The sequence below is a fragment of the Cebidichthys violaceus genome, unplaced genomic scaffold, assembly GCF_023349555.1.
Source record: "Cebidichthys violaceus isolate CVI_PGR_0920_01 unplaced genomic scaffold, fCebVio1.0.p SCAF_12, whole genome shotgun sequence".
NCBI classification, from domain to species: Eukaryota; Metazoa; Chordata; class Actinopteri; order Perciformes; family Stichaeidae; genus Cebidichthys; species Cebidichthys violaceus.
The window spans coordinates 16,407,646-16,429,571 of record NW_027176285.1 but is presented as its reverse complement, the minus strand read 5'-3'; the positions used below and the strand labels follow the sequence as shown (position 1 = coordinate 16,429,571).

At 46.1% G+C, this 21,926-nt stretch overlaps 1 protein-coding gene across 4 annotated transcripts in view; it reads left to right on the top strand.

Moving 5' to 3' along the window:
- The window catches only part of ptpn13 (protein tyrosine phosphatase non-receptor type 13), a 36,054-nt gene extending 15,139 nt beyond the window's left edge, over nt 1-20,915 (top strand). The window contains exons 1-43 of one of the 4 annotated variants that reach the window (XM_068706785.1): nt 1,276-1,832; nt 2,962-3,054; nt 3,293-3,392; nt 4,445-4,661; nt 5,435-5,509; nt 5,638-5,809; nt 6,118-6,268; nt 6,387-6,525; nt 7,099-7,251; nt 7,525-7,707; nt 7,797-7,959; nt 8,625-9,057; nt 9,646-9,752; nt 10,568-10,618; nt 11,209-11,298; nt 11,445-11,552; nt 11,664-11,795; nt 11,885-12,369; nt 12,763-12,894; nt 14,052-14,145; nt 14,238-14,323; nt 14,402-14,570; nt 14,993-15,207; nt 15,310-15,408; nt 15,496-15,878; nt 15,969-16,128; nt 16,224-16,379; nt 16,529-16,700; nt 16,819-17,029; nt 17,137-17,222; nt 17,311-17,372; nt 17,508-17,663; nt 17,906-18,071; nt 18,260-18,358; nt 18,498-18,604; nt 18,695-18,750; nt 18,837-18,934; nt 19,057-19,205; nt 19,297-19,387; nt 19,484-19,821; nt 19,898-20,113; nt 20,194-20,256; nt 20,353-20,915. In XM_068706785.1, coding sequence (XP_068562886.1) covers nt 3,367-3,392; nt 4,445-4,661; nt 5,435-5,509; nt 5,638-5,809; nt 6,118-6,268; nt 6,387-6,525; nt 7,099-7,251; nt 7,525-7,707; nt 7,797-7,959; nt 8,625-9,057; nt 9,646-9,752; nt 10,568-10,618; nt 11,209-11,298; nt 11,445-11,552; nt 11,664-11,795; nt 11,885-12,369; nt 12,763-12,894; nt 14,052-14,145; nt 14,238-14,323; nt 14,402-14,570; nt 14,993-15,207; nt 15,310-15,408; nt 15,496-15,878; nt 15,969-16,128; nt 16,224-16,379; nt 16,529-16,700; nt 16,819-17,029; nt 17,137-17,222; nt 17,311-17,372; nt 17,508-17,663; nt 17,906-18,071; nt 18,260-18,358; nt 18,498-18,604; nt 18,695-18,750; nt 18,837-18,934; nt 19,057-19,205; nt 19,297-19,387; nt 19,484-19,821; nt 19,898-20,113; nt 20,194-20,256; nt 20,353-20,430 — 6,327 coding nt within the window. In that variant the 5' untranslated portion in view covers nt 1,276-1,832; nt 2,962-3,054; nt 3,293-3,366 and the 3' untranslated portion in view covers nt 20,431-20,915. Of the gene's footprint in view, nt 1-1,275; nt 1,833-2,961; nt 3,055-3,292; nt 3,393-4,444; nt 4,662-5,434; nt 5,510-5,637; nt 5,810-6,117; nt 6,269-6,386; nt 6,526-7,098; nt 7,252-7,524; nt 7,708-7,796; nt 7,960-8,624; nt 9,058-9,645; nt 9,753-10,567; nt 10,619-11,208; nt 11,299-11,444; nt 11,553-11,663; nt 11,796-11,884; nt 12,370-12,762; nt 12,895-14,051; nt 14,146-14,237; nt 14,324-14,401; nt 14,571-14,992; nt 15,208-15,309; nt 15,409-15,495; nt 15,879-15,968; nt 16,129-16,223; nt 16,380-16,528; nt 16,701-16,818; nt 17,030-17,136; nt 17,223-17,310; nt 17,373-17,507; nt 17,664-17,905; nt 18,072-18,259; nt 18,359-18,497; nt 18,605-18,694; nt 18,751-18,836; nt 18,935-19,056; nt 19,206-19,296; nt 19,388-19,483; nt 19,822-19,897; nt 20,114-20,193; nt 20,257-20,352 lie in introns of those variants that run through there. The other 3 variants (XM_068706783.1, XM_068706784.1, XM_068706781.1) reach the window with 3 other exon arrangements.
- Nucleotides 20,916-21,926: the final 1,011 nt, after the last annotated feature.

Sequence of the window (21,926 nt, the reverse complement as noted above, 5' to 3'; positions counted from 1 at the left end):
GTGTGTGTGTGTGTGTGTGTGCATGCCTGTGTGTGTGTGTGTGTGTGTGTGTGTGCATGGGCATGCTTGTACCTGGTCCCCTGTGTCTCACCCCCTCCTTCTGGTGCTTCCATCAGTAGGAAGCTTCCCTTGCCGGCCTAGAGGCTGTAAGTGAAGTCACGTGTAGCGGATGAGGGAATTCCAAACATCATTGGACTTTTCCGGCACTTGGCGGCGGGTCATGTGGCTTTGGACCGGAGTGGGTCCAGCTTGGACAACGATAGGGAACGCGTCTGCCTCGGGGGAAGGGGAGGCGTTCAGCTGAAAGCAAACCAAACCACACTTCAGGAAAAATGATGGTGTTTTTAAGGCGTTTCTAAAAGCTAAACTTGTGACCATTAGCTTTGTTTATGATCTATTTTAATCAGCTGCCTGACTCATTTCCTCTTCACATTATGCATAATGTCTAAAACAAGGTTCACAAGCACAAATGTTATGAATAGACATATTTTCCATTGGGTTGGCTTTCTTTTTTTACACTATATGCACTTGAAACTTCAGTTTTTCTGTGTTTTCCTTCTGAGTCATGATAACTTGGCCGGGGGAAACTTGAGGCTTTCTGTCAGCTATTATCCATTTTAGTCTCTGCTTTAAAGGAAGTCCTGTCTTTCTCTGTGGGACCTCCAGACTTTGAATAAACCTCCCCGTCTGAGTTTGTGTCTCTTCTCAGCTTGACCGCCCCTAAAGGCCACAGCCTATAGAAGCTGTTTGTGTTCTCGTACCACGCCGAAGCTCTGCAAGGAATCAGCGGGAGGGGGAAGAGGAATGGGGATGTGGGAGAGGAAATGAGAGGATAAGGTGAAAGGAAGTACAGAGAAGTAGGGAGATAAATGCAGGTTAACTGTTCCCAGGAAATGATGCTCTTCCCGTTTAAAAATGTGTATGACTCCTTACATGGAGAGAAAGACGTGAGAGAGCATGAGAGCAGCTGGAGCCTTGAACTACGAGTGGACCCCTGGCCTCCTCGCTCACTAAGTATTCGATTACTACTAAAACATGCTGAAGTGACTGGAATCCTCCTCTTCTTTACTTTCTGTCATTGTCCTTTTGTGAATTTCTGTACGCATGCTAGCTACTTACCAAGTGAACGATATATATTTGTATATATAGAAACGATAGCAATCGTTGAGGAGCAGCTCCTCGCTCTGCGTTCACGTTATCGTCGAGCTGTCGCTCTTCGTCTCTCTAGTTGTCTGAGACGCTCTTCTCAGATAACTAGAGTGCTGCTCCCATGTTTATTTGGGATTTCTCTACATATGCTCAAGTTCATTATGATTTACTGACACTCGTAGCCTTTGTGCACACGTTACTCACAGGAGTTACATTTATGGCTCTTTATCTCGATATGCAGCATAACAGGATAGCAATATAACTACCCCGGCACCATGTGCTATAAGGTAGACAGGTGCTTGTATTTCTGCTGTGTTTATATCAGGGTATTTACTTAAAAGTAGAATTTACAACCATAACATATGTATTACTTTTAGATTACAACAGTCAGACTGACGCATCCTGAACACTCACCTTTACCTGTAGATTATTTTTAATAGTAAGCTTAATGTGTTTTTCTTTATTTTGTCATGGATAGTGAATTAATGAATCATTTCTGAGTATTTTCTCCGTTTTGTTGTCTCTTAATCGTCTTTAATATTTTTTGCAAAAATAAGTAGCGCATAATAATAACTAAATTCACAAATATCTATCCTGCTTTTACTTCCCTTTCCTGACGAGCTGTCATCAAATTCACTCTCGACTGTGTGTATAGCAACATAGAACAGGACAGTGTGGAACAGGTGACTGTGCACGTGTGTGTGTATCTGTGCACGTGTGTGTGTATCTGTGCATGTGTGTATCTGTGCACGTGTGTATCCGTGCACGTATGTGTGTTCCGTGCACGTATGTGTGTTCCGTGCACGTATGTGTATCTGTGCACGTGTGTGTGTATCTGTGCACGTGTGTGTGTATCTGTGCACGTGTGTGTGTATCTGTGCACGTATGTGTGGCAATGTGGGTGTAAATTGTTACATTTTGGGACTTTAATTGGTGAATCTGTGAAGGTGAACGGCTGTAGAAGACACAGCAGACACTGTTTTCCTCTTCAGTGCAGATGTTCTGTCATGACTCACTAACCAGCGGAAGATGGAGATCTACTTTGACCACTCCTTTTCTTTCTGGGTCACAGCGCTTTGTACTTCTGGAGTTTATTTAAAGCACGCATCGTCACGAAGAGATGTTCTACTGTGAAACTCTTCTGAACTGAAATGCCTGAGCAGTGACAGGGGAATGCCATTCGCTCAAGTCGCTGATACTGGAGAGCAGGACTTTCAAGTTCTGTGCTCAGAGAGCAGAGAGACGCGTGACACGGCGGATCAGGATCCTGTTTGTAACGTTTTCGGTGGTGTTTTCCTGCTTTAGAAAAGTAAATCATTGTGGTGAGCTGGTCTGTACTGGCTTTGGTTCACCCGGTCGAGCGAGACACAAAACATCACGTCCTCAACTAGACCGGCGCTCTGACCTGACCGGAGGCGTGCATTGAAGGACGCACATGTGCAGAAGATGCTCCTCGGTGTCGTTACATACGCCTCTCAGAAGGAGTGTTTACCAACAGCATGACTGACCCTGCTCCCTGTGTCTCGGTCCGCTGGTTCAGGGTTGCCATCAGTCTCCGTAGAGTTATGTTGAAAGAAAAACCGTCGTTTGTTAGTCCGCCTGCTGTCCAAGTCTTATGAAAAGTGACGCAAAGTCTTTGTTAGGAACAATAATTTAACATCCGTCACAAACCATTTAACCATTTAACCGTTTTTAAGTTGTCTACCATGTGCATGAAGTTTATGTTTGATCCGTTTCATATCGTCTGGTGTTGGAGCCTGATTCACACTGTTGTGTTTTAAGGATGAGCTGATGGTCTCTGTCTTCCCTCAGACCCCGTTCACAACCAACAGAGGTACCACAGTGACTACAGTTCATCCAGTGAAAGCCCCTCAGTGACCTCCTCTGATCTAGACTACAGACAAGGTAAGATATATGTAATTAAAGAAAATATAAACATGTATATATTCAAAATAGTAGTTACTGCACACAGTTTCCCAATGTTCCCATGTGGCTTCAGAGACGGAGCAGTACTTGACTCAATTTAAACCCAGAACAACAGGCATCCTGTACTCCTCGTGCGTGTGTGTGTGTGTGTGTGTGTGTGTATTGCGTACATGTATGTGTATTGCGTACACAGCTAACACTACAATGTCTCTTCCAGCTAAGAAACCAGGCGAGGTGAGGAGGTTTGGCTCCCAGGTGGCGCTTTCCTCTGAACACGATGCCCTGTCACTGATGAGCCACAACACACACAGGCACAGGTAACACACACACACACACACACACACACACACACACACACACACACACACACACACACACACACACACACACACACAGGTAACACACACAGGCACAGGTAACAAACACACACAGGTAACACACACAGGCACAGGTAACACACACACACACACATACACACACACACACACACACACACACACACACACACACACACACACACACACACACACAGGTAACACACACAGGCACAGGTGACACTCACTTCCATACAGGAGGCACGTTAACAAACAAGGTATTAGTGTTGCGTTTACTCCCTTAGCAGCCGACCTACAACTACCAGTTAAATGGACAGGAAATGTATTTTTGATTTGGGGGGTGAAATATCATGTATCATATATTATATGTAAATCTACCGCTTAGCGGATGTTGCAGACGCCAGCAGCATCTCGTATCCTACTCATCCTCATGCCGCCGCTCCACTAGCTCAATGTGAACTCATTTCCAAGCCAGTTTCATTTAGCAAAGTCAAGTGTTGAATCGCTGCATTTGAACTTTACATGAAGTCTAGGCTCCTTCACTCCACAGAACAGGGAAGCCGGCGATGATGGAGCTGCCGTGTTCGGTCCTCTGTCCAGCCTCTGTCCCCATGCTTCTGTAGTGAGGTCATCTAACGTGACATCCGCATTCAGCGATCTCCACCTCTCTAATCTCTGGCATTACAGAAAACTGCTGCCTGCTGTTGCTATGCCCGCTAACAGAAACACCACTGTGTCCCACTGAACAGAGCACTTTTGTTCCCCCCCAACACTAAAGGAAGACATAGCAGCGAGTATTTGGTGTCCTTCTGTGTGTCAACACATTGACTGACATCATGTTGCTATTTTCACGTTGTTATTTTACGGAGAAAGCAAAAGAAGAAGTAAATAGAAATTATACATAAGGCGACAGTCTTGTTTCAGCTTTCTGACAACATCTGCTCCTCCTCTCTCCTCCTCTCTCCTCCTCTCTCCTCCTCCCTCCTCCTCTCTTCTCCTCCCTCCTCCTCTCTTCTCCTCTCTCCCCCCCGCAGGCTGTATGATGGGGCAGCGGATGAAGGCCTGGCTGGAGCCGAGCTGCTTCTCCAGAGGCAGGAGGAGGAGGTGCAGCGGCTCCAGGCCCACCTGGCCAACAGGCTGTCCAGGGCCAACCTCTACCCCACAGACGACCCCCTGGCCCCGCCTCGCTCCTCCATGCTCGAGCTTCGAGACCCCCTCTTCACCTCTTCCGTATCACTTCGCAAACCCAAGGTTTGTGCTCGTTGTGGCTCAACGGACTCCAGGATATGCTTCAGATGATAATCTGTGTTTATTATTTATTATGTCAACCGTGAGGATCGCTTCAGTTCAGAGTCTTATTCTCCTTTCTGAACATAGCAGTAGATCACATATAAACACATTAAAGTTAGAGTTAAACGACATTATTTCAACAATGGGACCTCCCCACATTTAAGTTGTGACTATCCATCGCTTGAAGCTGGTTTATCTTGTGATATTTGATGACGGATGTACAATTCTATCTCTCATGAGCTCATTGACAACTAGGTTGTTGACGTCGTTGCTCAGTGAATCTTCTGTAAATGCAAATAGCCCGACTGAAAAACATAATTCATGGATTCATCCCACCTACTGTAACTAAATGTGTACAAATAGTAAACATAGCAGCACGTCTGCTGATGTTCACCGTTAACTTCAAATGCTGTTTATCATCATTTCGTGATTCATAATTAGTATAGCTATTAAAAACAGGCTTGAACCTGCTGTGTGTGTGTGTGTGTGTGTGTGTGTGTGTGTGTGTGTGTGTGTGTGTGTGTGTGTGTGTGTGTGTGTGTGTGTGTGTGTGTGTGTGTGTGTGTGTGTGTGTGTGTCACAGATGTTTATGTATTGTAGTTCAGCAATGACAAGTGAGCACATTGAACTATCAGATGTCATAATAGCAAAGGAATATAAATGAGAAGAAGGTCCATAGTGTAAATAAGTGTCCTCTCAATAATGATGCCTTCTTATGTTGACACCAATGACAGAGCTTCCATGGACCTGAGTTTGTGAAGATGGCCAGTGAGCCCTGCGTCTCCTTATCCGTTCCCTCCTCCATAATGGTGAGGATGTACATTTAATGACACCTTTTTAAGACAACGTGTCCATCATGTTGCCACAGAAACTGCTTTGCATCTCATTTGCAGTCCTCTAATCCTTCCTCTTTTCTTTTTTTTTTCCGCCCTCAAAGAAGCGTGGCAAGGTGGAGGAAGTGCAGCGGAAGGTGGGTGTGGTGCTGCTGAATGGCCAAAAGCTGGAGCTGAGCTGCGACATCAAGGCTGTGTGCAAAGACGTTCTTGATATGGTGGTTGCCCACATCGGGCTGGTGGAGCACCATCTCTTCGGCCTGGCGTACCTCAGAGGTAACTGATCCCCGTTGACCTTTTTAAAACATCTTATGTATATTGTTTATTATATTTCCCCCTCTTAAATGCAAAGTATTAAACTGTGGGAGCAAATCTCAAGCATATGAGATGTTTTGAGGGGTTTGATTAGTTTTTAGCGCAGAGGTTCACAATATTTCACTGTAAATACATTTTCTACACCTGGTGTCTCCTTGAAGATGCAACACGTTGCTGATTAATTTCCTCTCCCCGCTCTTAAACATCACACACACACACACACACACACACACACACACACACACACACACACACACACACACACACAGATGATGAGTTCTTCTTCGTTGAGCCTGATGCCAAACTGTCCAAAGTGGCCCCAGAGGGATGGAAGGAGGATCCCAAGAAGAAGAAATCCGATGTGCCTTTTAACCTTTTCTTACGCATCAAGTTCTTCATTGATGACGTCAACTTCATACAGTGAGTATATATTTTTGTAAAGTGACACGAGGTTCATTGTTGCAGAACAATGGACCCATGTGGTCTCATGTCATGTTTCAGATATCCAACCATGTCTGTGTTTTCCTGTGTGCGACAGGCACGCTATGACCAAACATCAGTACTACTTACAGCTGAGGAAGGATATCCTGGAGGAGAGGATGCGCTGCGACACAGAGAATGCCGTGGTGTTGGCTTCACTGGCGCTGCAGGCTGAATTCAGTGACTACCAACCCGAGGTACTGATCAGTCAGATACCAACACCTGAACTACTGGTTTAAACTGCATTTTTTAAATTGTGTACTCGTCATATCTGAGTTTTTGTTGTTTTATATATCAGAAAGTATTGCTGAATATAGAGGTAAAGATCTCTTTTGTAAAATGTGTGAAGTTGACCATTGGTCTCTCTAACTGCATCACTAGAGGCTTTTTCATTTTGACATTTCCAGTGTTAATGCGTTTGGCTTAGGTTTCTGGCAAGGGTTCAAGTTGTCTTTCCAAATTTGTCTCAACTGTGCAGCCAAAATGCAGAGACTCCGGCCCTTAGAGACAAACATGACCCCATTACAACCCACAATGTTTGATCCCACGGCCGTTACAGCATGACATCATGCTCTCTATCATATCAGGCAATCAATAGAGCCCAGGGTTCAAAGTTTACACCAATTTTACACCAAATTGAGTCATTTCACATGTTGACCTTTTGGGGTAAATGCATTCTGGGGTTATTTCTGCTCTATTATGGAGCACTGGAGCATTTTTGTCAACTTCATGAAATGACAAATATAATGCTGTTAATCTCTGCGCCTCAGCTCCACGGGAAGACCTACTTCAGGCTGGAGCACTACGTCCCGGTGTCGGTCCTGGATAGAGTGGACCAGACGACCATCAAGGAGGAGCTGCCCAAGCTTCACAGCAACTACTACGGAGCGTCTGACGCAGACGCAGAGTTTGAGTTTCTCAAGGTCAGAATCGTGGTTTCTGAAAGATGAACCAAAATATCCTCAGTTATTGCGACACGAGTGTTTGTGACAAGCACCAGGTGTTCCAGGAGAGAGTTGACCGTGGCCAAGGAAGTAATGCATTTGAGTTTATGTTTGACAACAAACAAAACTGTATGTAGTCGGATAAACATCTGTGCATTCGTATTTGATGACCCACTGAAAGACCTTTTGTCTGCATGAAGAGCTCCAGGTCTCAGAACACGTTCCTCTGACTCTCCAGTGACTGTCTTACAGGTGAGCCAGAGGCTGACGGAGTATGGTGTCCACTTCCATCGGGTGCTTCCTGAGAAGCGCTCCCAGACGGGCATCATGCTGGGTGTCTATTCCAAGGGGGTGCTCATCTTTGAGGTGCTTAACGGGAATCGTACGCCGGTGCTCAGGTTCCCCTGGAGGGAGACGAAGAAGATTTCCTTTATAGTATGTATTTGTCTTTATTATCAAAAGATAAAACTACGTCTTCACTCTGTCCTGGGTTTCACTGAACCGTTTCCCTTGTCGCCCTGAAGAAAAAGAAGATTTGCCTCCAGAACACATCAGATGAGATTAAGCACCTGTTTCAGACGGACAGCAACAAGACCTGTCAGTACCTGCTGCAGCTCTGCTCTGATCAGCACAAGTTCCACCTACAGATGAAGGCCCGGCAGAGCAACCAGGAGCTTCAAGACCTAGGTAGGAGAGAAGTGCGTAGCGGTCACGTAACGCATCCTCAGGCCTAGACGGAGGGGAATTATACATATTCCCACTGAGAGGAAGGTTCATATGTCACAGAAATGCTTTCACGCATTACGCCCAAAAGCGTCCAGAAAAGGACAAACCTCCTGATGATGGCAACGCTAAACTACCCCGTTTCTATGTGTCAGCCATCCTGCATAAAGTCTCCAGATGATAGCCAGTGCCCGCTCACTTCCTTCTGTTTAGATTTAATTTTGTTTCGATGACTTCACACACAAGTAGTTATTCTACCTGAATAAGCTCCACTGCTTTCTACTGACATTCATCGTCGTCTAACCTGTCCGTGTAAAAGTCTATTGTATCTATTGTTGTATCTATTGTTCATCTATTCTAATTGTGTAATAAGTGAATCAATCGCGTGAGCATTTTGTTTTACCGTTGATTTATCTTTGGCGTCTTGGTCGGTTAGATTAGTTTCACTCGGCTGAGCATCAGGACAGCTTTGCCTTCATCACGCCCCAATGCTCCCACCACAGTGTTGACATGAAGTCATAACTGAGTTAATAAGTTAACCGCCAAGAACAATCCGTTAGTTATGATGACAAACAGAAATGCTATTAAGCAGTAACTTTTCTGTTTTGCATGTCTTTCCTGGTAACCAGAGAACAGCCCCTTGAGCAGCTTGCAGTACTCCCATGACTCTCGCAGTGGAGACACAGTGGGGAGGACGGTGAGCTCAGGCAGCCTGGCCCCCAGCTTATCGACGCGCTCCAACCCAGACCACCTCAAGAGGATCTCCTACTCAGAGGTGGCCCTCCACAAGGCACCGTCTGGCCCGATGTTGGTCCAAGATGAGCTTCACTTTCCGGGTTTCAATCCAGTGGCCTCAACCACTTCCAATCCGCGGATTATGAGCCGCTCCCACCACAACCTCGGCCAGATGCCGGAGTCTCCGGAGCTCCGGCCCGCAGACTCATATCGTGGACAGTCGCACATCAGGATGAGTCAGCCGCCACCCAGCCAAGTGGCCTCTCACTTCCAGCAGCACCAGCGGGCCAGCTCCGACACCGACTCCCTCCTGCACCAGCAGGACAAGTGAGTTGAAATACGTGAAAAGCCTAAACACACTAATACGTAAGAGTAGTTCAGAATAAAGTCATAGTGGATGGGTTTTTATGCCTTTTTAATTTGTCCTTAAAACAATATTTCATGGCCGGTTATGGAAACGGGATCTTGTGTTTATTAGTTGGCCTTCTGTAAAGTCTTCAGTGCCAGAGCCTCCAAGCTCTCCTCAGCACAGGCTACGGTTTCTAAGTGAGGACTCGTTACTGGGATTAAAGCTCTGCCTAACACCACGGAGACACAGACAGCGCTACCTCAAGCCTCTAATTAAACTCTGGGGGTCTGTGTGTGTGTGTGTGTGTGTGTGTGTGTGTGTGTGTGTGTGTGTGTGTGAGAGATTGTTCTCTCCAGTGTGTGTTCCTATTATAAATCAGGAACAACCCTGTTTTTCTGTCGGTTGCTCCCCTTCGTGTCGGTTTTACAGATGACATATGTGACGTTACACAGTTGTTGTTGTTTTAAACTCCTTTTTTGTTTTCCTGATGCCTCCTCAGGCTAAATCATCTACCACTCTCTCACTCTCTCTCACTCTCTCTCCCTCTCTCTCTCTCTTCTCCTCAGATCCTTCGGCTCGGTGACCCACAGCAGCCCAACCTGGAGTCTCAGCAATTCCAAGAAAGAGTCCGACTCTTCTTCCACGGAGGAGACTGGCCAAGCATATGTAGTCGGTAAGAACGCGGACCTGCGAAGGATGATGCGGTGTGGAGGAGTTCCCACCTGAAATCTACATCTGCTCATATATAAATCAATGCAATCGTAGCTGTGGTGATGAATGATTGATATATGTCACCAGCAGGTAAGATGGTAGTTCTGTGCGGCTCCAGCTCTCTTCCATGAGATCATAAAAGAATCCAGGAGACGTCAAACGACACTTTTACACCTTTTTTATAGGCCTGTTTAAGATCAGTCTTATGAACTTTTGGAAAGCAAGTAATTATGACGAGCGTGGATTCTGAAGGCGAGCAGTTAGCTCTAAATCAAACTGCAGTGTGTCATTTGTGGTCTGGCTGCACTGTGGCGAGTCAACAGTAAGACGGAAAAGCAGGCGGCACAGTTCAGTCAACACTTTGCATGTTTGGTGTTGTGTTACCTGCTGTGCAGTAGCTGATCATTGAATCATTGAATCATTGAGTCATTATAGTGTTGAAATCCTTTTTGTTTACTGGCTTCACTGCTCATCATCTATATCAGGAACCAGTTGATCTAGTTAGTCTAGTTTCCCTGCTAAGACTGTTTGAGCGTGTCTGTTCCAGCACAAAGGCAACATATTGAAATGATTCCTCATTGACTTACAAGATCACTGCAACAGATGCTCTATTTTAGATTATTTTTTTGTGTCGATTATGAATTGATGACGATACATGTTTTTATGAATATTTCCTATGTTGTTGCCTGTAAGTGGGCAGAGGGGCAGACAAGACAAGTTCTGTATAATGTACTAAAGCAAAGCCCAGCCTTGCTGACCTCTTGTTTCTGTTCCCAGGTGTCAGTATTCACAGCTCCTCTGGGCCTTCAACCCCAGCCTCAGTTAACGGTACGTTTCAGAGCGTCTGTCCCTCCCCTAGAGACACTGGATGTCCACGCTGTGTATACTTTATAATCTCAAAGTGCAGAAAACATCCCACCGCTCTCTACCGTCACTCATTTTGTAATGCTCTTAATCCCCCCCCCCCCCCCCTCTCAATCTGTTGAACCATATGTGGATCATGGCACAGCCAAGTACGGATATACAAAAAAAGAGAAACTTGTGTTCTAAATCTCACTTATATAATGCAGGGTTGAGTCTCGGCCCTCTCGGTGCTGCCTGTGGACCTGGCCCCGGTCCCACCACTTAACTGCTCCATGCTTGGCGCTGAACTCGTGACCTTCCCTTTCATCCTAGCTTAACCCGCCGTTTCAGGCCCATTAGCCAGCAGCGCTAAAGTAGTTGTCCTTCAGCAGCGCCGTATGGCTGCCTGAGCTGATTAATATCTGCAGTGTAGATACACACTAATCCTCTCAGAACGGCCTGCTGTACAGCCCCCCCTGTTAAATTAATTTACCAGAATTACCATGATATCGATCAGATGTACGTATCTAATGTGTTCACTGTATGTTCTGGCCGTTTGTCCTCGTGCCGCACAGATTCATTCAAGAAAAAGCTCATTGCCGTCCCGTCTCTAGAGAGAGAGATCACAACTGTAGACCTGAAGAAAGATGTGAAACATGGCCTGGGTAAGGCTCCATGTGCTCATTCCTGAAATACCAACTCAAGTATGAGAGGTGTTCATGTGTTTACATCTTGTGTGTGTGTGTGTGTGTGTGTGTGTGTGTGTGTGTGTGTGTGTGTGTGTGTGTGTGTGTGTGTGTGTGTTCTCTAGGGTTCCAGGTTGTTGGAGGGGAGAACTCTGGCCGGATGGACCGTGGCACCATCATTAGCTCCATTACTCCTGGGGGTCCTGCTGACGTCAACGGCTGCCTCAAACCTGGTAGGCCGGTGTTTCCTCTCATGTGGCAGGATTAGGATGTTTGTTTTGGTGTCTGCTGTGGTCGTAGTCAGCGGCGCTAGCGTGTGTGTCACAGTTGTAATGTTGATGCAGGCGACCGGCTGATCTCGGTGAACGACGTGAACCTGGAAGGGCTCTCTCACGCCACCACCGTTGACATCCTCCAAAATGCCCCCGATGATGTCACTCTGGTGGTGTTGCAGCCCAAAGAAAGCCTCTACAAAGGTAGAATGATTGTCTGACCTCTGTGCAGTATCAGTGTTTTCTCTTTCGTCCACGCTTGCAGACTGTTTGTCTTCCTTTTTATTTGACAGACTCTTCTCCGGGATATGTTCCCTATCAAGCCATGTCTGCGTTAAAGGCACACAACTCTGGCCAGAGAGGAGAACTAGACTTTGATACCTCGACAGAGGAGCAGGTGGGAGCAGGAAGCCCCAGCCCTCCTCTCCACGGCGCCGGCACGCCTCCATCCACCTCCTCCCCGGTCCACCAGCACCCCAGCCTCGGTCCTCAGGACTCCAGGACGAGCAGCGTCGCTACGATCAGCCCACCCCCTGCTAACGGAGTCCACCAGTGCCTGGAAAGAGCCACGGCCGCTGCCACGGCTGTAACCGTTGCCCAACATCATAGACCAGAACCTAACGTGGGTTTGGATCCTGCGCCACCGGCTCTGCCGCCCAAAACTAGAAAAGCTAAAGTGTCAGAAGCTCCCAAAGTTTCCGAGCACTCCGACTGGGGCGATTCAGACATGGACGAGGAGACGTACTCCAGCAGTCAAGAGAAAGTCAAAGTGAAGAAGGTGCGGCCTGTGTGTTTGTGAATTCTCTGGTTTTACACAGAGTAGACAACACAGAGTAGTAGATCTATGGAGGTTGTCTTTTTATCCTCGTGGAGGAAACATAAATCAACTTTTCTTAAAGGAACAGGACAAGTTCTTCCACAAACAAGCATTACGCTTTACCTTTCAGATGCTTGGAACAACAAACTGCCTGTTGTGTACATATTTAACCTTCGCCTACCATTACATCTACAATGTCAATGCAAGGCCCTCTGTTTACCTGTTCACTGCATGTCACTCCCTGAATGTAATATCTGCTCAGTTCAGCTTCCTCACTCGGCCTTGATCCCGTTCTCCTCTCTGCATGTTCCAGCCTGTGATAATTCAACTTAATACCCTGTTCTCTGTTTGCAGGAACACATCATGGAAAATGTAAATGCTAATGCCCCAGGGGTCAGTAGTCTCTGTCCAGGAGAACTATTTGACGTTGAGCTGTCTAAAATGGACAGCAGCCTGGGCATAAGTGTCACGGTACTGTTCGGCAAGGTTTTCACCCTCTCTTATTGTTTTGCCCCTTTCCCTCTCACCCTGTTGTCTCTCTGTGTCTCTGTGTGTCTCTCTGTGTCTCTGTGTGTCTCTGTGTCGCTCGGTTGGCTCTGCTTTCTTAACGCTGTGTGTCGTCCGCTGTGTGGAAACGTCGTCCACCTAATTCTTTTTTGCATGCCGTCTTCTTTTTTTGATCAATAAGGATTTTTTATTTTTTGAATAAAGTCTCTCAGTACCTTCACAGTAAGGACATGTAAACAGGACTGGTTAGTGAGCTCTGTTCTGGCTTCCTTCATGTGTGTCGCTGCTCCTCATTGGTTGACGCTCGATAACAAGTCAGGTGATCCGTGTGTCACCTGACCAGGGTTGCTGTTTTAGACTAACTGATTGAGTGTGTATGAAAATAACCACGAGCTTCACCTCAACAATAAACCCATCATCAAGACTATCATTCATAACCGAATGGACACGGGACAGAACTTTAAACATTCTCTTTGATTATTAGGATTTAACCTCTCCATAATTTTGTCAATAACATCACAGTGGAGGATTTTTTTCATTTTTAAAGTAATTCATAATTGTGATATGATAAAGGCTTTGTCTAATGTATGATGTGGACATTAAATTATTATTTTGAGGCTGTGCTTTGCTGTGGCATTTTTGGAAAGTAATGTCACTCCAATAATGAAGTGTTGAAGACATGATTTACTTCTGTATCTCTTCTGTCTGAACGATACAAACTCGTCCACCGACAGTCAGCTGATGGCATTTCTAAACAAACGGCCACACCTGCTCTATTTAAATCTGAGCCAGTTATTTTGTGTGATGTTCACACGGGCATCAACACACACTGATCTCTGGTCAGGTCCACTAACAACACAATCTACACGACAACAAACTACAGAATTAAATGCAGGGACACTTTGCAATGTTTTTGCTGTTCTCTTGTGAGGTTTGGTTGATATTTTCACAAAGTAATCGTCTTCACATAACGTATAAAACACATTTATGAACCCACAGTGAAGACAAAGCATTTATCATTTTAGCAATAACACCTAAAATGAAAAAGAACCTCCACCCTCCCATCACCCCCCAAAATACATAATTACCTAATTTCTCTTTGGCTGATTAGACTAAGAGGTGTGTTCCTTTGTTAGGGTGGAGTCAACACGACTGTTCGGCATGGAGGCATCTACGTCAAAGCAGTCATTCCGAAAGGAGCTGCTGAGCTCGACGGAAGGATACAGAAAGGTGACGCAGAATAGAATTATGACCTGAAGTAGAGTTATTGCAGCGAACGCGTGTGTCTTGATCTATTTGGACTCTGTCTGTCCTGGGCTCAGGTGATCGTGTGGTGGCTGTCAATGGAAATAGTCTGGAGGGAGCCACTCATCAGCAGGCAGTAGAGGCTCTCCGTGATACCGGGCAGGTGAGGGATGACGTTCACCTCCAGCACCCTGCTGCCCAGCGGGCCGCTGACACCGAGTAAATCACTGTTCTCCCTCAGATGGTGCACCTGTTGCTGGAGAAGGGTCACCTGCCTGCAGACAGCGTCCACCCTCCCCTCACGCCTCAGTGCACGCGACCAACTGCAGCCGGCGACCAAGACCACACCAAGAGCAAAGAGCGGCCGCTTGAGCTCAAAGAAAAACCCGAGTACAGCTTCGTTACACGAGGTGAGGCGACCCGGCACACGAGCAGGGTGACGGAGGAACCACACCATGCTCAACCCGTTTTAATGACACCTTAATGTGTCAGGCATGCATGTTCAGGAGTCCACAGGGATGGTAATGAAAGTAGGAAAGACTTTGACCATTTAGCTCATATATGCTTTAAGACACTGCTCTCTTTAAACAAAGTAGGTTGTTGTTGTTTGTAATCTCATTTGACAGGAGACGAGCATGTGTGTACAATCAGCTGCACACTGCTGCCTATTCAGAGCTCAGTAGCTGGTTTGGACGTGTCATTATACTGCCTTCCTAGAATTGAATGTGCTGTGTCACATCAGTCTGTTTCTGTATTCGTAGTTCAGTGTTTGTTTCCTTGTTGGTTAGTGACGCACCGTGTGAATAGAAGCTGCATATCTTTGTTCCCACAGAGAATGTGTTTGACGTGTGCCTGCTGAAGAACACATCAGGTCTGGGCTTCAGTTTCAGTCGCGAGGAGAACATCCCCGACGAACCCCCCGGCTCCAGCATGGTGAGGGTTAAAAAGCTGTTTCCCGGCCAACCGGCTGCAGAGAGCGGTCGCATCAAGGTGGGCGACGTCATCATGCGGGTCAATCAGACCCCCCTCAAAGGACTCTCGCAACATGTAAGTAGCATATGTCTGCAGTCGCTGCGGCCACAGCTTCTTCTAAATGTGGGAAACATATATTTATCTGGATCTGGTCTGTCCTCTCATTGCTTCACATAGGAGGTGATATCAGCCTTGCGAGGAACAGGACAGGAGGTGACTCTGCTCCTCTGTAGACCTGAATATCAGGTTCTACCTGAAATGGATACTTCAGCTTTGGTGAGTCAGTAAATAATGTTCCAGCTACTGTGTGGATATTTCGAGTGCCAGTGACTGGTAACTTCATTTAAACTGACGTCTTCCCAGACGCCCATGCCGTCCCCCCGAAAGGAGCCGGTGACCCAGGCAGAGTCCAGCCTGAGCTTCGGCGGGGCGAAATCTCCTCCGGGTTCACAAGGCAAGAGGAGCCAGGGCCTTGTGGAGAGCGCCCTGGAGAGGCTGCTGGTCAAAACCCCCGGCCGACACAACAGCTACAGCGACAGCACCGACGGGGATGAGGAGGTGGAGGAAGCCTTCAGCAGCAGCCCTGCGGACCACAGCAGGCAAACCTGGGAGCGGAGTGTCTACCACACCCCCAGCAGCAACCTGGGGCTGGGACGCTACGACAGCACTGGTCAGCTGGACGACACCATCAACTCCGCCTTCTACTCCCCAAACCTGTCCATGGCGAGTTCGGACCTCAGCAGGAGGTACTCGAAGAACGTTAACATACTGGTGATGTCATCCTTATTCATTGTATTCTCTGATATTTCATGATTTTCTCTTTGTTGTCTGCGCAGGTGTCCCCCATCCCCCGTGACTGCTAATCTGGAGCCGTCCCCCTTGCATATGGTGTCCTCCCTCAATGCCCCAAGCCCAGACCCCCTGCCTCCTCCCCTGCCTCTGCCGTTGAACCTCACCATGTCCGGCAATGGACAGGACATGGAGGACTTTGGCCCGGTAAGGAGTGAGGAAAGAGAAATGTGGATCTAAAATGTTTAAATGTGTTCAGACCGAGGGGAGTTTCTCTAACTGAGATGCGTCTCTGTTGTTAGGAGGTCGAGCTAAAGGCCTCCTTGGTGAAGTCAGACAAGGGCAGCCTGGGCTTCACCCTCACTAAAGGGAACGATCACGGATGTTACATCCATGACATCGTCCAGGATCCAGCCAAAGGAGATGGAACTCTGAGGCCCGGGGACCGGATGATTACGGTACGAATTCATCCTCATTCCCTTAATCTGGTCACAGCCCACAGTGTGTTTCAGCCTGTGTTGTTGGTGCATTAAAGTAAACGAAAACCAAACTGTCGATCGATTCCTTTTAATCCATAAAGTATGAGTCGTCTGTTTTCTATCTCCAGGTGAACAACACAGATGTGAGCAACATGGGCCACACCGAGGTGGTCAATCTTGTGCGCGCGGCCCCTCGTGTGGTTGACTTGGTGGTCGGGAGGGTCCTGGAGGCTCCCAAGCCCCCCATAGAAGCCCACCTGCTGCCTGATATTGGCTTCAAGGGCAGTCAAGAGCCACTGGGTAAGAACCGGCCCCCATGATAAAAACATGTCCGACACCTTTCATAGGTTCCCAGAAGCTGCATCCAAAAACAAGTCAAGTCAAGTCTTGATTGTTTCACATCTTGTTCTGCCTCCAGGTTTGGTGCTGGATGGTGGCTGTGACAGCGTGTACGATGTCCTGTTTGTGAAAGACATTGTTCCCGGTTCAATGGCCTTTGAGGAGGGCAGCCTGAGACCACTTGATCTAATCCACTACATCAACGGGGCTCCCACGCAGGACTTGACCCTCAGTGAGAGCACCAGACTGATGGACCTGTCCCTGGATGACCTCACCCTCAAAGCCACAAGGTAGTCTAGAAAGCAATGACGTGTGCAGCCTGTACGGAACTGATCATGCTGAGTCTGTAAGTTCTTGATCTGAGCGACATGACAACAAGTTATTTCTCTCCTCAAAGGGATGGAAAGCCTGTTTCTACCGGGCAGAAAAGTGTCTCTTTCCTGAACAACAATGTTAGCCCCAAGGTTTCCTCCAGCATGAATGGTATGTGTTGGATTTGTGCAACAGGAAAGAGAAACGCTGATCGTGTCTATTATTGTACATATAATTGCAACCTTGCTTTCTGTTTAAGGGTTTCTTAAAGGAGAAGATCTAAGAGAGACGGAGAGTCTCGCAGCACTTTGTCCTTTAGAGGTAAGTTTGGAAATAGATTGGACTCTTAATTCCGTGTCGTGCTTTGCATCCATCAATAGCGACTTCACTACCAAACGATTGTCTACTAAATCCCCAATTGAAGTGTGATCACACATGTATTTGTTGAATATGCAGGAGGAGATCATACATCTGGATCTGGAGAAGCTGCAGTCAGGAGGTCTGGGTTTCTCTGTGATCGGAGGGGAAAGGGGGATCTTTGTGAAGTCCATCACACCGGGAGGAATAGCAGAGTCCTCGGGCAAACTGCAAGTGGGAGACAGGCTGCTGAAAGTGAGTTATATTAAACATCTGCTGCTCAGAACTTAAGGTCGTATTGATGAATGTACTTTTTGTTAAACAAGATTGAATGCATATTGTTCATTTACTGTTTAGCTTTCCGCTAAATGCATTTAACAGCTGACCTCTGCCCTCACTAAGACCTTTACGCAAACAAAATAACAGATACTGCAAAACGTTTAGTCTGCTAAACATAGTTTTTCTTCGCGTATCAAAGATTGTGATTTTTCTTGCAGGTGAATGAGGAGCTAATGACGGGTGTGTCCCACACCAAAGCTGTCACCACCATCCGTAAAGCTAAAGGCCTGGTGCATCTTATAGTGTCCAGACCGCCAGACCAGAACCCAAACACATACCTGGCCTATCTGCCCATCAACTCTGACAAGTGCAATGGAAACACAGGTACAAGCAGAGACGCAAAACCTGGAATCTCTACGTGTTTTAGAAAAGTTCCGTCTGACTTTGTCTCTTAAATCATTTATGAAGATGTAATTCTATTGTATTTAAAAAATGATTGACACTAGTGTCATTATTAATAATCTGACCTTTTCTCTCTGCACACACACCACTCTGCTTCATGTTGCCTTCAGATCTGAGTGAGGACAATGGAGCAAAGACGAAGCGGTTCACTCTCCATGATGAGCTGAAAGCTGGCGGCGGTCCTCCCATTCCACCCATTCCACCCATAGGTAACACCATACAGGACTGAAGATCTCCGTAGAACCATGTTGAATGTTGTTTGATTTCACTAACAAAATAAATGAACTTGTATATGAAATCATAAAACCGTTAACTTCACCAACACGACTCCATCCTCTCGTTACAAAGACTATGAAGATGATCCTCTGGGACGCAGAAGAGAGGCGGAGCACAGCGCAGAGCTTTCAGAGGACACGGACTGCGATGGCTCTTCTTTACCTGAAGACTCCCCCGAGGTACGAATCTAATCCATCCAACCTGATGAAGCATTGAAGCAATATGCAGCTTCAGTTTGTTATATGTGATCTTTAATTCTTTCAAAATAGAGTTCCAGGAAAGTGGAATGGCAAGAGGAGAACGTTGACGATCCGAGGAATGAAAAGTAAGATTTTGCTTTTAGGGTTTGCTCTTGGGACTGTGAATATATATTAATAAACATCTCACTGGTTATGTTTTTTGAATCAACAGCTATCTGCAAATGGGTGCTGGACAGCCAGAGGAAGATGAAATCACATGGGGAAGTGATGACCTGCCAATAGAGAACATGAACTCCAAATCACGAGACAGTAAGAGCGACTTTGGATTTTAAATCTGAGTCTAAGATGGGAGTTAAAGATGGGGCTGTCAGAATGGAGTTTACAATAAAGAGGAAGTAATGGGTCACTGTTTCTGCCCCTCCCCCCTCCAGGCGGGCCAATCATCACAGAGGACGAGCTGACCTCTTTGCCCCTCGTCAAGGTGGTCCCTGATGGCCAGTACACAGGACAGAAGCTCAACACTGTGGTCCGCATGATGAGGGGGCTTCTGGAGCAGAAGGTCCCGCTGCAGGAGTTTGACGTAAGAATCTACTCTGGATTTTAATGCCTGTGGATGAATTTTTCATTTATTTTTTTTAATAAACATCTTTTTCCATTTTCCTTCCTGGCAGAATCTTCAGAACCTGCAGCCGCTGGACGACTGTTTGATCGGTCAGACGAAGGAGAACAAGAGGAAGAACCGCTACAAGAATATTGTTCCTTGTAAGAAAATGTGTTTGTTTTTTTCAGCTTTTCGATAAATGTAGACTCTTAAAATGTTGGACATAATTTGACGTGTTTCGTACAAATCTCTTCTAGTTGACACAACTCGAGTTGTGCTGGGCAAAGACGGGGGTTACATCAACGCCAACTTCATCAACATGTCCGTGAAGGATGAGAACTACATGTACATCGCATGTCAGGGTCCCTTACCCACGACTCTGGGGGACTTTTGGCAAATGGTCTGGGAGCAGAAGTCCAATGTGATCGCCATGATGACCCAGGAAGTAGAGGGAGGGAAGGTGAAATGCCAGCGGTACTGGCCCGACACGCCGAGGACCGCGGAGATGGTGGACGACAGGTTGCAGATCACGCTGATCAAGGACCAATTTCTCGACAACTTTGTCATCCGACTCATCGAGGTCAAAGACGTCCAGGTTGGTTTGTCCGCCAGTTGAAAAGGTTCCCGCGCTGTGGACCGACGCGCTAACCTGAGAGTTTCTCCTCCCTCAGACCAATGAAGTGCAGCGTGTGACTCACCTCAACTACATGGGATGGCCGGACCACGGGACGCCCTCGCAGCCCGAGCAGCTGCTCACCTTCATCTCCTACATGAGGCACGTCCACCGATCGGGGCCGATCGTCTCGCACTGCAGTGCGGGCATCGGGCGATCGGGAACCCTCATCTGCATAGACGTGGTTCTGGGTCTCATCAGTAAAGATGCAGATGTAAGCAGACGCTCCTTATCTTGTTTATGAGGAAGCTTCTGTCTTTTTAATGATCCCAATCTAATAATCGCTGTCTGTAGTTTGATCTCTCAGATGTGGTTCGGAACATGAGACTGCAGAGACAGGGAATGATCCAGACAGAGGTGAGTTTTAATGTTTGATTCAAGAATCAAGTAGCTGAATTCTTCTTACATGTTCTGATTCGACATCTCTCTGGTTCATTTCCCCCTTTTTTACAGGAGCAATATGTTTTCTGCTATCAAGTGATCCTCTACGTCCTCCGATGCCTCCAAGCGGAGGAAAACATCTCTGGATAGTGACGGAGAAGAGTTGACACCGGCAGGAATCGCCAAATTACATGTTTTTAAAAAATGCCTTAAACTATCCAGTTCCTTGAGAGTACATCCTTTAAAGAAGTCTATATTTTTATGTTTGCTTTTTGAGTTCTCTCTCTCTCTCTCTGGCTGCTACTCCTTTTCAATGCATTCATGAGAACTGCTGATTGTATTTCTTATCGTCACCTACAAGAGAACGCTCATATTTTTTTTTTTTCCCAGATTTTTCGATTTTTTTTTTTTTTTTTTTTTTTTTAAATAATTATGAAATTGATCAATGATTTCATATTTTATGTGGAACAAAATTGTACTTGTGTATTTTGATGCTGGAACATGCCTTGACAGAATACTATGTCAGTATTTGCTTTGTAAATCTATTCTACAGTAATTGCTTACTGCCTGAGGTCAATGATGGAATTAAAAGTGTACATATTCATCTCCTGAAAATTAAACTGCCTACATTTTAATGTGGAGGAAAGTTTTATTCCAAAAAAAAAAAAAAAGATTCCCATATGTTGTCTTTTGTAAAGAGCGTAGTTAGGTTGGCATCACTTTGTTAACTATTTATAGACACATTAACCTAATTCAGCTTTTCCAAGCTTGCTGACAAGCAAAACCACTGAACCTGATGAGGAAGAACAACGTGTTCACCTGTATACAAGACGATGACTTGACAATTACACAACATAAACACAATACGTAAACACAATACACTGCACAGAAGTACATCAATGAAGTTCTGTAATGTTTGGCTGAGGCTGACAGAAGTGTTAACGTCTCACGTTTGTGACGCTGAGCTGACGGTCCATACAAAGGTTGAACACTTGATCCTTCATGTTGTATTCTCCTGCCTGGAATTCATATTTTACAGGTGCTCATGTCACTGTGTCTTTCACATGTATGTAGTCATTAAACAGGATTGTCCTGAATGAATGAATGAATGAATGAACACCCCCCCCCCCCCCCCCGAGCTGTCTGATGGATATCTGCTGCACTGATTCACCACCATGTAAAATAAGAAGAATTCAGTGAATACCTCCTTGAGACGGACGGAGTTATGAAGTTATGAAACCTACTAAACGTCCTGGTTTGATTAATTAGAAGATGTTCTGTAATCACAAATGGTGAGCCTTCTTCTGAACCTCTTCAGCTTTAGTGGACTCTTGATGAAGTCTGTTTCACACTCCTTTGTCTTCATGTTACTGTAAAATGTTCTGTCTCAACACTTCCATAATGAGCTTCTATGAATACACTGACTTTGTTAGGGGTTGTGTTGGAGTTGATGGAATGAAAAGGCAGAAGAAGCAGAACAATGGGCTTGAAGCTAAAGTGGTGATTAAGGGACAAATCAATAGTATATGTCAGAAGTAAAAGAACACAGAAGGTAATGTACTACATTGGCTGTAGTAGTGCAGGGTCCGGAGGACGGAAAAGAGACGTGTGAATACTTCAGAAGAAACAGTGGATCATGTTTTATT